The 12,782-nt window shown below is 60.6% G+C and overlaps 1 protein-coding gene across 1 annotated transcript in view; it reads left to right on the top strand.

Moving 5' to 3' along the window:
• LOC119108218 (serine/arginine repetitive matrix protein 1) overlaps positions 1–12,782 on the top strand; it is a 61,137-nt gene that overhangs the window by 17,348 nt on the left and 31,007 nt on the right. Inside the window, exons 6-8 of the mRNA XM_037231801.1 lie at positions 626–813; positions 1,958–2,442; positions 8,969–9,021. Coding sequence (XP_037087696.1) covers positions 626–813; positions 1,958–2,442; positions 8,969–9,021 — 726 coding nt within the window. The remainder of the gene's footprint in view (positions 1–625; positions 814–1,957; positions 2,443–8,968; positions 9,022–12,782) is intronic.

The raw sequence follows: 12,782 nt of genomic DNA, 5'->3' as shown, positions 1-12,782 counted from the left end.
ACCAGCGCAAGCGTGCTCCCCAGTCCGGAGATTCATACGTCGCCAGTCACCCCGATTGCTGCCGCCCAGGCGGTGGCCGTGTCCTTGTCTGGGCTGCTTGAGTGCTGATGCCTTAGATTGGCGCCCGGCCCAGCTGACCGCGATTTAGTGCCGCCCACGTGCGATTGTGGTCGGCCGTTTGGCACGCGGCCGGCTGAGGTGGTGCATACTGTGGTGACGTTACTGTCTGAGTGGTCTGCCCTTCGACCCCGGCCGGCCGCCCGCTTGGCGCGGACGCTGAGAAACGAGCCTCGGTCGCAAAGAAGGCGTATGTATGCGAAATGGCTACGATATTTCGGTGCACGCTAGCGGAAGTCGGTTGGCTGGTCTGACTTTGGCATGACCCGCCTCAACACGGCCTTAAAATGCACAACGAGCTTGCATTCCGGAAGCAACATTACGCGCCTGATCTGTGTGTTTCAACCCACCCGCCGTCACTGACCTGTGTGCTCAGGAATATCCTGTTTCGCCGACACCTTTGATCCGACCTACTTGACCTTACACAGGTGACACATCGTCCTTGCCACTGCCACTCGTCGTGCGACCCGCTCCGACCCGCTCTGACCGCCGCTTCCCCCGTCGCCAGGCACGCCAAGCGAGGACCCGGCGCGGCCGCCGCCCCGGCTGGACGTACTCACCGACTCGGACTTCTGCAGCGAGGGCGCCGCCGGCACCGAGAGCGAGGCCGAGCACCGGCTCACCGACGACATGGAGTCAAGCGGCGTCTACTCGGACGCCGAGTCGCGCCGCTCGGCCGAGCCCGACCGCGAGCCGGTCAGTGAACTCGCGCTGGGACACTCCGAGTCGGGCAGCTCTGACTCTGGGTTGGGGACGTTCTGAGTCGGCCAACTCTGACTGAGTGGGGGTGGGGGAGGGGAGGTTCGGGGCTGGGGGCCTGAATCGGCCAGCCCTGGCGCTTGGTGGGGCACCCTGGGTAGCTCAACTAATTCAACTTAATGCCTGTAGTTAACGAAAAGCTTGTTATCATGATAAGTCAGTTGACTCAGAATGATTGGTGTTATCCGAGAGGTGACTCTCAGTAGGATCTAGGAGTCAGCCCATATGCTCAGCATGACTTCAGAGGCGGCCAAATCGGTCTCTTCAGTCAGCGTGATATCAGAGCCGATCAGTTCCCTCGACATGGAGCCTTTCGTGCCGGTCATTTGAGTTGGGTGCTAGACACTCTGTTGACTTACAGTTAACCTAAGCTGCTCAGCTGAACACGGAGTGTGAACGAGAGTCAGTTGCTCGCTGAGTATAACCGACAGGAACTTGCTCGGTTTCTGGACTTAGCTAAGCACCGAACCCTGTATTCGGACAGATGATCAATTGATCTGACGCGAGGTAGGTCAGGTGATCACCCGATCTGACATTGATACACCCAGCTGATCACGGAATCGGACCCGAGCCTGGCATCGGCCCGACATAGTCTGATCACGCAACCGTCTCCACGTTCGGCGCCCGCGGCGGTTTTTAAACTTTGGCGGCTTGTCCGGGCTTTAAAGAGAGGCGATGCCCGCCTCTGAGGTTCTTCTGAGAATGGCACGGCGCAAACTGTTCTCCGAGCTGTCACTGACCACGTCAGTCTGTCACTGACCACGTCAGTCTGTCACTGACCACTGACCACGTCAATCTGTCACTGACCACTGACCACGTCAGTCTGTCACTGACCACGTCAGTCTGTCACTGGCAACGTCCATCAACTCGTCTTGTGCGCTGCAGAGGTTCAGAAGTGCCGCACGGGAGCGGGACGGCGGGTGCACGCGAGCGCGGTTAGGTAACAAGGCGCAATGCGGCCGGGGCGGATTCCGGCGGCGGCAGGGTTCCCATTCTCACGGTGTCACCGGAACACTGCTCGCCGCGTTGTGCCTGCGTCGTGTCCGCGCGTTGTTTGTCTGACCGTACCGCCGTCCGGCAGATCGAGGCGATCGCGGAGACGGAGGAGACCACGCTGTCGCCGGTGCTGGAGACTCCGGCCGAGGAGCAGTCGTCGCCGGCCGGCGCCGCCGCCCCCGCTCTGCCTGCCTCGCCCACGCCGTCCGGCGCGGCGGCGGCGCCGGAGCAGCCCGTCGCCCGCCGCCGCCGCGACCCCATCCCCAGCCACGTGGTGCGCGCGCGCGAGCTGCCCGTCAAAAAGGACCCGATCAAGATGAACCACCCTCTGCCGCGCCGGAACGTACAGAGCAAGCTGCGCTCCATGCTGGAGGCACCGACGCCGGCGCCCGAGGGGCGGCGCCAGCAGCGCGCGCAGCCCAAGGGTCGCTGGGACGCGGTCATGAGCCGCATCGAGCAGAACAAGAACGAGGAAAAGACGCGACCGCGGCGCGAGGTCAAGAGTCGGCTGTACGAGGGCGTGACGCCCGCGAAGGGCACGCAGAACGGCTCCCGACGCAGCCTCGTCAGGTGGGTGATCGGAGGAGAGGTTGCCGGACGGTGCCCGCCGAGCTTCACACCGCGTTCCCGGGGAACGGAAGGGATGCGAGATGCTGTGTTGGGCTCAGCGTGAAGTGGTCAGGGAGGCTTTAAAGGTGGAGCTGCCGCACTGTGTGCTCCCACCGAGACGTGCTTTGGATGAGGACACGCGCGTCTCCCACGTCACTGGCATCCGCCAGCTGCCCGGGAGGCGCTGCTGGCGCTGAACTGGCGCTCGTTTCGCTGTGTTTCGCTCCAGCCTGCAGCCTGCTCGCCGCGCTGCCCTATCACCTCCAGCCATCCCGGTTACCCAACAGAGGCCTCGCCTACACCGTATTACAGCCGATGACCTGATGAGTGTCGGCAGGCAGTCCCGGCACCGCTTTCGTAATATCCACCACGTCGTAAATCACAGCCATTATCAGAAATAAACAAATCAATGTCGCGTAGTAGACGCCGTAACGGGGGGTTGGAGAGGCTCTTAATAGGTTTTCGGCGCGACCTGGCGCGTCGCGCACCATATTCTGGATACCGCCCGCCGGCCCGTGCTGTCCCAGCCCAGCTCAGCTCAGCTCAGCTCGGTCCGCCCGGTCCGATCCGACGAGGCCTCGCACTCCGGGAACTTCCGGGCGCCGCGTCGGAGTACAGTTTCACTCGCCTCCTCCGGTGCGGCGGGCCCCGAGAGCGCGTGTAACTCGAGACTGCGTGAGACCCTGCGGTGAGGAGCCGCCGACCCGTGGTCCCGTGCTTGGTGCGGGCTTTGGACCGCCGACACCGCAATAGCCACTTGTTTACCGGTCTTCCGCGCGGCATTGGCGTGCAGCGTTGTAACGCACCCTGCTGGGATGAGCTGGCTTCGCACACCGCTGCCGCCGGTGGCGTAAACGCGTGACGTTTGGTTGTTGGTTGCCACTGACTGGAAGTAACGGTACTCGTCGCTGGCGGAGGATTTTCTGGACGGGCAGGATAAATGTCGGCAAATGCTCGTAGCCCTTGCAGTTAAAAAGTCCCGGGATTACCAAGAGTGGAGGTTGCGGCTTGTGTGGCAATGCCACTTGCATTCGTTTATGTTAATCACAGCGTCCTAATCCCACACATTGCTGCTGTTCGGGCCATCTAAAAGCCGGCTCGTGCGCCCTTACCATTGACGCTGCATCGGGGCGGCAGGGCGGCCGGAGCGGCCACAGCCGCCACTCGTCGCGCGCGTGACTGCCGGTGGCGCAGCCGGGCCCTGTCATGCACGCCAGAGACACAGCTGCAGCCGACCCCGTCACGCCCGAGTCAGTGACGGCTCGCCAGAGGTCGGCGACCGTGGCCGGACGGCGCGGCGCCGGCGCGACCCGGACTGGGGCGAGAAGCCAGGGGGCCGACGGCGGATTAAACGGCATCATCTAACTGACGCAGGCAGGGACAGGTCGCCTGGTGTCCAAACCTGTCGGGATCGCGCCCAGACTGGATTAGGCGGGTCATTCAGTGTTGGAGTTCCCTAGAGATCCACCGCCTTCAGGCTCGGCCAAGGTCACATAGTGATGTCCCAACGCTAAACACCTGGGCATCTTGGCTGGAGGAAGCAGGTTTTCCCCAACGCGGCAAAGGAGCTGCGGCAGCCGTCTGGCAGCCATTCGGCGCTGTGCAGAGCCGTCAGACTCGGGTGCGTGACTGCCGGGGCGTGCTAGACTGCTGAACCAGTCACGACTGCCGATGGCTTCCAGAGAGGCGATGGCGCCACCCAATGCTGCCAGACGGCGGGAGCTGCCGCGGGTGGCTGCCAAACGCGGTCGGCTGGCACCATAAACAACTGAACGCAAACGACGGACACGGCTGTCTGTGAGAGACCTGGGAGTTTGATGTCCCAGAGACGCATCGCGGACTAGGAATAACACCGTGGCATGACGTCTGTTGTGGCAGCTGGCCGCCGTCGTGCTGCGTGCTGTAAGCCGCATGCCGAAGGTGTCTCGAGTCCGCGTGTGTCGTATGTTGGAGGTGACACGTAATCCTCCAATGTCTACAAAGGTGATCGTAAAGGGAATGTGCTGACGCCCGTCGCTGAGAGTGGCTGCGCTCTTTTTTAAGAAGGTTGAACGGTATCACTGAAGACTGGTAGAGTGATCTTCATCTTTAGTGTATCCGTGTACGCCAATAGCGCGCGAACAGAAGTATGGCCCCACTAGGTCAGAAGTGGGTTTGCCCGACTGCCCACGTACCGGCTGCCACGCCCACGGAGGGTGCCGCCACACCGCAGATGTGGGTCAGGTCAGGTCAGGTCAGGCAGCCGTGGGAATCATCACAAACCCCGCCGACGGGCGTGTTTTCGCCGCGTCGCTCCGAGCGCTGGCCCGGCCGAAAAAACGCGTTCGTTCGACGGCTCCATGTTTTCGGTTCGGCTAAAACAACACGGCGGCCAGGTCGGTGCGCTCGCCGGCCGACGGCGTCACCTTGCGCCGGTTTCTGGGCCAAGTTGATGGCGAGTTTGTTTTCGAGCCGCGCGCTGCTTGGCGGACGCACTGCCAGCGCTAAACAAGCTGCCCGCGCGCCGGCGGCGGCCTCCGACAGCGCGCCGAGAACACTGCGGCTCCGATGACGCCGGGCGGGCGGCGCGTTCGACGACCGCTCGGTCTGTAGAGAGGACCGCTCAACTAACGCACGGCCACGCGCGAGGGGCACCCGAGTCCTGCCTGGAATACGGACACGCCAGCCGCGCGTGCCCAGTGGTATGGTCCCCAACTCATGGCTGGTGCCGGCTGCCGCGCATCGGACGTCTGCCGGGCCGTGGTTTGTGCCCTCCGCCGCCCCGGCATCCAGGACCCGCCGCTGCTTCCGAACTGAGTTGTCTGGAATTTGGCATCCGTTCTGGGACGACGGTTATAGGAGCTGGCTTTGCTAGCAAAATATCAAAGATTATAGCGGCACAGCTCGATACTGTTCGTGGTAGAGGCAACTCGCTGATCAGCTGTGTCGAGAAGCCTATACATCTACTCCTATACGTGTACTTCTATACATCTACTCCGGCAACACACCGCCTGCCACGCCCATGGACGGTGCCACCACACCGCTGATGTGGAACAGTTCAGGTCAAGTCAGGCGATCACAGCGATCATCACAAACCCCGCCGGTGGGTGACGCGCGCTATCCATAGTACGTCATCACTCACCCCTGGTCTGTAAGTTCCTGTGCCATGAGTTTCCGGTCGGTGAGTTCCCGATGCGTGAGTTCCGGTCGGTGAGTTCTCGGTGCGTGAGTTCCGGTCGGTGAGTTCCCGGTGCGTGAGTTCCGGTCGGTGAGTTCCGGTCGGTGAGCTCCGGCCCGTGAGTCCCCGGTGCGTAGGTTCCCAGCGCATGCTCCGCCAGTCCCTGTCCGATGCGTGGGCCGCGAGGGGCAATGTTGAGGCAGCATTGCCCGGGCCCCGGTCCGTGAGCACGCGGTCCTTTGTTATAGAGTGCCGACATCCGGCTGGTATTCCATGGTCCGGGTGCCTCCGACTCCGGCCATTGGTCTTTGACTGTCCCGCCGTGTAGTCCGTGATCCGTGAGTGTTTGTGGTCCGTGAGTGCCGTGCCCGTGGTCCCCGAGTGCCGGGTCCATGATCCGCGAATGCTCGTGGTCCATGAGTGCTGGGTCCATGGTTCGTCAGTGCCGGGCCCGTGGTCCGTGAGTACTGCGTCCGTGGTCCGTGAGTGCCGTGCCTGGGTCTATGAGTGATGCGTCCGTGGTCCGTGAGTGCTGTGTCCATGATCCGTGAGTGCCCGCGCCCGTGGTCCGTGAGTGCCCGCGCCCGTGGTCCGTGAGTGCCGTGCCCGTGGTCCGTGAGTACCTGCGCCCGGTCCGCGATGTGCCCCGCGCCCTCCGCCTCGCTCCGCGCCTGGACTACCGCCCGGTATGGGGACACGTAGCCGAAATAGGCCGTCCACTGTCTAGTGTGAGAACGGGTCCGCGCGCCGCGCGTGGGGCCGTCCACGGCCGCGGCGCACCTGCGGCGAACAGTGGCGCGGCGCGCGCCGCCACGTGCTGGCACAATTAATTCGCCGGACGCCGTCTGGCCGCCGGAGGCGGACTGCGGTCGGCTCGTGCCGGATGTGCGAGCCGGCGTTCCCGACCGAATGACGGAAGGCAACCGCTTCCGTCGAAAAGTTTTATTTTCTGAGCCAAATTTACCGGTATTTCTTTCAGAGTGCGTATGTTGATGTTTTCAACGTTGCTCTCGTCTTGACAATCGGCATATCCGATGATATTCCCATTTGGAAGCTGAAAAGTAATGCGTTAACTTCCAACACAATTACGAAAGGTATATGTCAAGGGAACTTCCGACCATTCGCTACGTAGGATGGGACCAGAAGATTTGATTACATTGTTACGGATTGTTGCGAGATGGTAGCTTGATTTAAACGACGAAAGTGAAGTTGTATCTGATGGTTACGAACACAATGCAATGGTTTGTGATGTGGTATCTTTGTTTTCTTTAGGCATGCAATTGGTATTGCACATGCGCTCAAAACTGAAATGGCTGCGTGACGCAAACTGCCCATGAAATAAGTGTCTGTAGGTATTGCGTAAAACTGGGCCGAGCTGCATAACTAGGGAGTTTGGGCCGTGGCGTAATTTACAACCTAGCGAAACATGTGGTAGCCTATGCAATTTGGGCAGTTAAGTTTAAAGTATCGCAGATAGGTGAAATGCTTTCGCCAGGTGCTAATCCGCTATGCATGTTCGGGGTAATGGGCCGTGGCCACGGTTCCACGGCCCATTTGTGATGACGTCAGAGTTCCTTCTGTACCGATAATGAGCGACGAAACGTCGTCAGATCCGCCTGGCCGCAAGCCGACAGACAGCTGGTGTCCCGCTGAAAAGCGGAGCGTTCTGCGTGCCGGTGTCCCGATCCCGATCCGATCCGACCGATCCCGATCCGATCCACCCGATCCCGATCCCGATCCCCGGTCCGATCCGTCCGATCGCCGATCCCGATCCGATCCCGATCCGATCCGTATTCCGATCCCGGCCTGTCCCGATCCCGATCCGATCCGATCCGATCGCGATCCGATTCCGACCCCGCTCCCCGCCCGCAACCCCCCGCCCCCTCTGACCGGCTACTCAACACTTCCTGTCCGTTCGTCCGCGCCCCTGCTCCCGCCGTCCATCCCGCCTCCCGACCGCGGACTGTCAGTCTCACCATGCTCGAGCCAAGGTCTCCCGCCCACCGACTGCTCCGCTCCGGCCAGTGGCGTCTGCCACCGACCAATGGCTGCTGTCCTCGCGATCTCAGCTCCTGGCTCCCGCCTGATGACTCTCGTGGCTCAGGCTCTCGTTCCGGCTTGGGCATGGGGTTCAGTTTCCGGTCTCCGCGCGCCTGTTTCGTTTCCCGGCTCATGCCTTTTGTCGGCCTCAGCTCCGGCTTAGGCTCACGCTCGGACTTCTTATTCCTCGTTCCCAGCTGTCGGCGGGCCGGTACATTGCACGTCCCTCCTTGGTCGAACTGTGCCAAATTATCGCAGAACAATCAACGGTCGTCCGCGGCCGGCGCGTGGTTTGCGATCTCATGGTGGGAGCAACAACATCCTGTCTAACATCGCCGCGAGCGGGTGATAACTTCCGTGTCTCCCACTTTCCTCATCCACCTTCCCATCGCTCCTCGTGAACTGCTGAAAGAGATGCACCGATTGTGTCACAACTGGACACGCCTGTCTGCCGGCCAGCGAAATGAGTGCAGGAGATAGCGTTTGGACGCGATAAAAGGGTAATCGCTCTACTGTTCGTTCGTTGGTCCAGCTTTCCCGGGGCCGTAGTGTCGACTAAATGGTTTTCTCCCGCCTCGTGCAGTTTGACCCACATTGTAACTTGTCGTGATTTGCCTTAATTTGTTCTTCGGATTAAATTAGCGGCATTAGTGTAAATCCCCGTAATCTGTGTGCCATTAGCAAGGCGTTTGTTCGGCTGCATGTTTTTGCGAGAAATGCCACCGAAAACTTCACGTCCCGCTGGCTGTGGCTCTCCAAAACTTTCCCCATACGTAGGCGTCGGTATTTAAAATCCTAGCCGGCTCTCATTTTCTTGTGACTTACGGCCCGATGCCTATCGCTGCTGATTGAACGTTGTCACGGCGGGGCTGGCGTTACAGCCCCCGACCGGTCTCCGGTCACGCGACCAGATCGTAGGTTATTTTGCTGGAGTGGTTCGCATGCGATTTCGGAATCACTGCCTTGACACCAACCTGTGACCGGCCCGGTGAAATGATCTGTCTGATCTCTCACCTGTCCTGTATCCCGGCCTGTGATCTGTGCGGTGACCTGCCCTTTGAGCCGCACTGTACGGCACTCTGTCCCCGCAATCTGTCCCCGCATCTGTAGCCCGTCGTGGAGCGTCATGAATGGCCTGCCGTGTTGACCGTCCTGTGACCCGATCTGCAACAGAACCCCAGCTCCAGCCCGTGAGCGCTCCCCGACCCGTGACCTGACCGTGATTGGCCTGCGCCCTGACCCGCCACCCGGCCCGTCGTCTGACCTTTTTCGTGCTCTGTGTGTTCACAGTGGACGGAACTCCAGAACGGGCTCCACACACACGCTGACAGGCAGCAGGACAAGTAAGTGCCTCGCCCGCGCCGACCCTTGAGGTCTCCCGCGCGCGCGCTGTGGTCTGTCCCTGTCTCCATGCTCCGCGGCGGTAATCAAACAGCGGCCGAATCTCCTATGTCGCTTACGTCTCGCTCGCCGCTGGGAGTTCAGCGGCAGCCGGGCATCACTTCACTGTGTCGTCTTTTCCCGTCTTATCGACTGTGGTGTTGCGTGGTGCCAGTCCTAGTCCAGCGTGCTGCTCAGGGCTGTTGCCCGCTTCCTGTGGGCCTCTGTGTGTTCGTGCGGCCTGGAGCTGTGTCGCTGTGGGTGCTGCATTTGTTCCATCCGTTCAGCGTAAGCAGGGCGTCTTCTGTTTGGTCAGTCTCGATCCGTATGCGTGTGTTCAGATGTTCCAAGTGATTTTGGTGTTTTGGTCAGGGCTGCGGTAAATTGTGGCTATTGACGGGCCCATGTATACTCAGAATGGCACGGTGTGCTCCGAAGGCAGGAGTGAACCTCACACAGCGGTCATCTCTGGCGCGTTTGGAAAAGATCTGCTGCACGGCGTGCGTTTTTCGGGTATTCTTTTCATTACGTCGCCAATGACCTAAATTATCTGCGCACAGGACATGTCTTAACACATGGCTGATGACGATTTGGATTTTTAACGGCGGTTCGGCTGCTGTGGTCATTTCGCGCCGTGTAAAATATGGATGTTCCAAGCGTATTTTGTAAGTACGCCGTGGCGGCGCGACCTTTGCCCTGCACTCTGAACTAAAGCAACCAGGTTGAAGAACTCGGGTGGCTTATGCACGTTAAAATAGGCGACGGGACGCCCCGACGCTTTTCGAAAGCCTCCTGCGATTCTCCTGCTTTGGTGAAAAGCATCAAAGCGGAACGAATGCCGTGTACCCCGGCAAGGCGTGAGTGAAAACCTGTGGCCCATTCTCTCCCACATACACTCGACTACAAAGCCTTCGTGACAGGCTGAGTGGCCGACGAATCTCCATAACGGCCGACGAACGGGCTGGCCGGGACCCCGTCTCGTGCAGCTCGCGCCGCGTTAGATGTAACGACCGCCGAGCTCCGTCGGAAAACCGTCGGCATTTCTCCCACGGCCGCTGGCCGGCGGATGGGGCTGGTTGTGGGTCGCGGCGGTACCGTACGGCCCCGCCCGAACCATGACGTCACCGATGCACCCCGCCGGCGGTCTGGGCCTGGGGATGGGCGATGAGGACACGTCCTCCCCGGGCGTCACGAGCCCCGCGGCTGGCTACCGTTTGGGCCTTGCGCTGAAGCAGTTGTTCCACTGCGGTCAGAAATGGGTCATTAGCCTTTGAGATATCACTGGTTCCCCAAAGGCTTGGGTGCGAAGTGTGCGACGCCAAGCTGTCTGCATTTTCCCGTGTTGAACTCTGGGTGTATACTGCATGGCTGCAGACATTGCATGTCTATCACCTTCCAGCTGTTTCATTGCGACACCCCGCATTGGTACGCGCTGGATGGGTCGGCGATACTCAACTGACGACATCGCAGCGCCCCCCCCCCCCCTCTTCAGGATGAACCTGGGAGGGGGGGGGGGGGTAGAAGGTGGTCGATGCCGCCTGCCGTGCCGCCACTGTGACCTGTTCAGCGGGGCGTCCTCGGAGCTGCGTGACATCCGGGGACCTCGGCGAGGTGCCTGGCACTGGCTCCGTTCGGACCTGTCAGCTCGCTGGGGTCTAGGTTCATGTGGCCGCGGCCGGGTGCGTCACCTCTCACCGCACCGTCGTTTCCGACGATTTGTCTTCATCTGTGGAATCGTGTCCTAGCCGCGTGGTTGCCTATGATCGCAGGGTCCACAGAGATTGTTTTCCGACAAGTTGTAGCGACATCCACAGTCTGGTGTCATTGCAAGCGTTTTGCTATCATTGAGATCCCGTCGGTGTCGTAGAATAGTTCCGCGTTGTATCCAATGGTTTTGCGTCGTGTCCGATGGTTCGCTGTTTGTCGCCCGCACCGGACGGCGGCATGCATAGGGCGCGTGTCTGTTACCCCAGGCCGGGCCGGGCCATGACAGGCCCGACCAAACCCAGCAGAGCTCATTAGGAGCGGCCAGACGGCCGGGCCGCGCCCCCAGCGGCGTCTTCGGGGAGCGGCTCTGGAGACCGTCTGCTGGCTCCCGTCACCAGCGACTGCTGCCGACACGGCTGGCCGCTGACGGACGCGCTGGTGCCGGTGGTGCTGACGTGACGGGTGCGCTGGTGCCGGTGGTGCCGACGTGATTGGCGTTTTGGTGTCGGTTGTGCGGACGTGACGGGCACACTGGTGCCGGTGGTGCGGACGGGACTGGCACGCTGGTGCCGGTGCTGCGGACGTGACGGGCACGCTGGTGCCGGTGGTGCTGACGTGGCGGGCACGCTAGTGCCAGTGGTGGCGGCGAAGGGTGGCGTTTGATTCCCGCGGCCTGACGTGGCCTGCTCCCCTGAGCGTCTGCTTGAGTGGAAGAGACCCGCCAGCTGGCCGCGATGCTGCCTATGGCTGGGTCCTGTTGATCCCGATCAATGCTGCTTAAAAAGGCTTTTGCAGTAGTGCATTCGTTGTTGGTTCACTGCCTGGGTTCGGTTATCGCATGCTGTAAAGTAGATGTTATGTATGTAATAACGGACTCCACAGGCCGGAGCTTCGGTAATCAACCCCTGATAATTAAGGGATATTTGGAGACAATTAAGTGTACTTAGATCCATCATTTGCATCAATTTCGCGACGGCGTTTGAGGGTGGTAAACTTCACTGTATCGTAGGGTCGAACGGATTTGCCGTAGTCGTGTTGCGCGGTTTGGCAAAAGTAGAAGACAAAAATCTGCGTTTTCAATCACTGCATATTCACTTCAGTCGCTCCTTAATCCATACTGATACATGATCCATGATGTCCATAATCCGTCATGATCCATGATCCATCATGATCTGCGATCCATGGTCCGGTATGATCCATGATCCGTCATTATCATTGGTCCATCATGATTCACGATTCATCATGATCCATGGTCCATCATGATCCATACTCCATGATCCATAATGCATGATCCATCACGGTTCATAATCCATGTTGGTCCATAATCATGATCATGATAATGATTCATGATAATGATTCACATCCACATCATCTCCAAGAGACCCAACCTTTAGCCAGCCGGGAAGGAAACGACACAGTCGGACCCCGTCAGGAGCGTGAAATGACCATATTGTTCGACGCGCCCCTAACGTCGAACCGCATCTCGGCAGGAGGGGAGGGGGAGGGGCCGGACGCCGCCAGTCGCCACTGACAGCACGTGTTCGGATCCTGACAGCTGCACCCGAGGCTGACCCTACCAGGGGGCCACCTGACACGCACAATGCACAATGAGCGCGCATACAACCTGCCGACACGTGCACGGGGCAAGCAGGGGGGGGGGGGGCGCTCCTTTATCTTCGCCCCGGTTGCTCCAGGGAGCGCTAGGGAGCTCATCCGCGCCTTCATAAGGCACGGGTTATCCATGACGCGTGACACTGTCCTGCGGTTTTCGGCCCGAACCGCTGCCATAACGGCGCGCCCCGTTCCCGGCCGCCGCCCCGGCCGGTGTCAGTGCTGATGGCCTCTAATTGCAGAACGACGCGGCGGCCTGAGACGACTGCTTTCTAATTGCGCCCGGCCGCGGCGCGTTCGCGCCACCTGCTGCGCCGCGCGCCGCGTTTGCCCCGCGCGCCGGGATCGTCCCGCGCGCCGCGAATGTTCAGACTACCGTCGATTGTGGCGGCGGCGCCGGGCGCGT

This window comes from Pollicipes pollicipes, unplaced genomic scaffold (genome assembly GCF_011947565.3).
Source record: "Pollicipes pollicipes isolate AB1234 unplaced genomic scaffold, Ppol_2.1 Scaffold_6686;HRSCAF=7923_pilon_pilon_pilon, whole genome shotgun sequence".
Lineage (NCBI taxonomy): Eukaryota > Metazoa > Arthropoda > Thecostraca > Pollicipedomorpha > Pollicipedidae > Pollicipes > Pollicipes pollicipes.
Note: the sequence above shows the minus strand (reverse complement) of the source record. Positions and strands in the feature narration are given on the sequence as shown.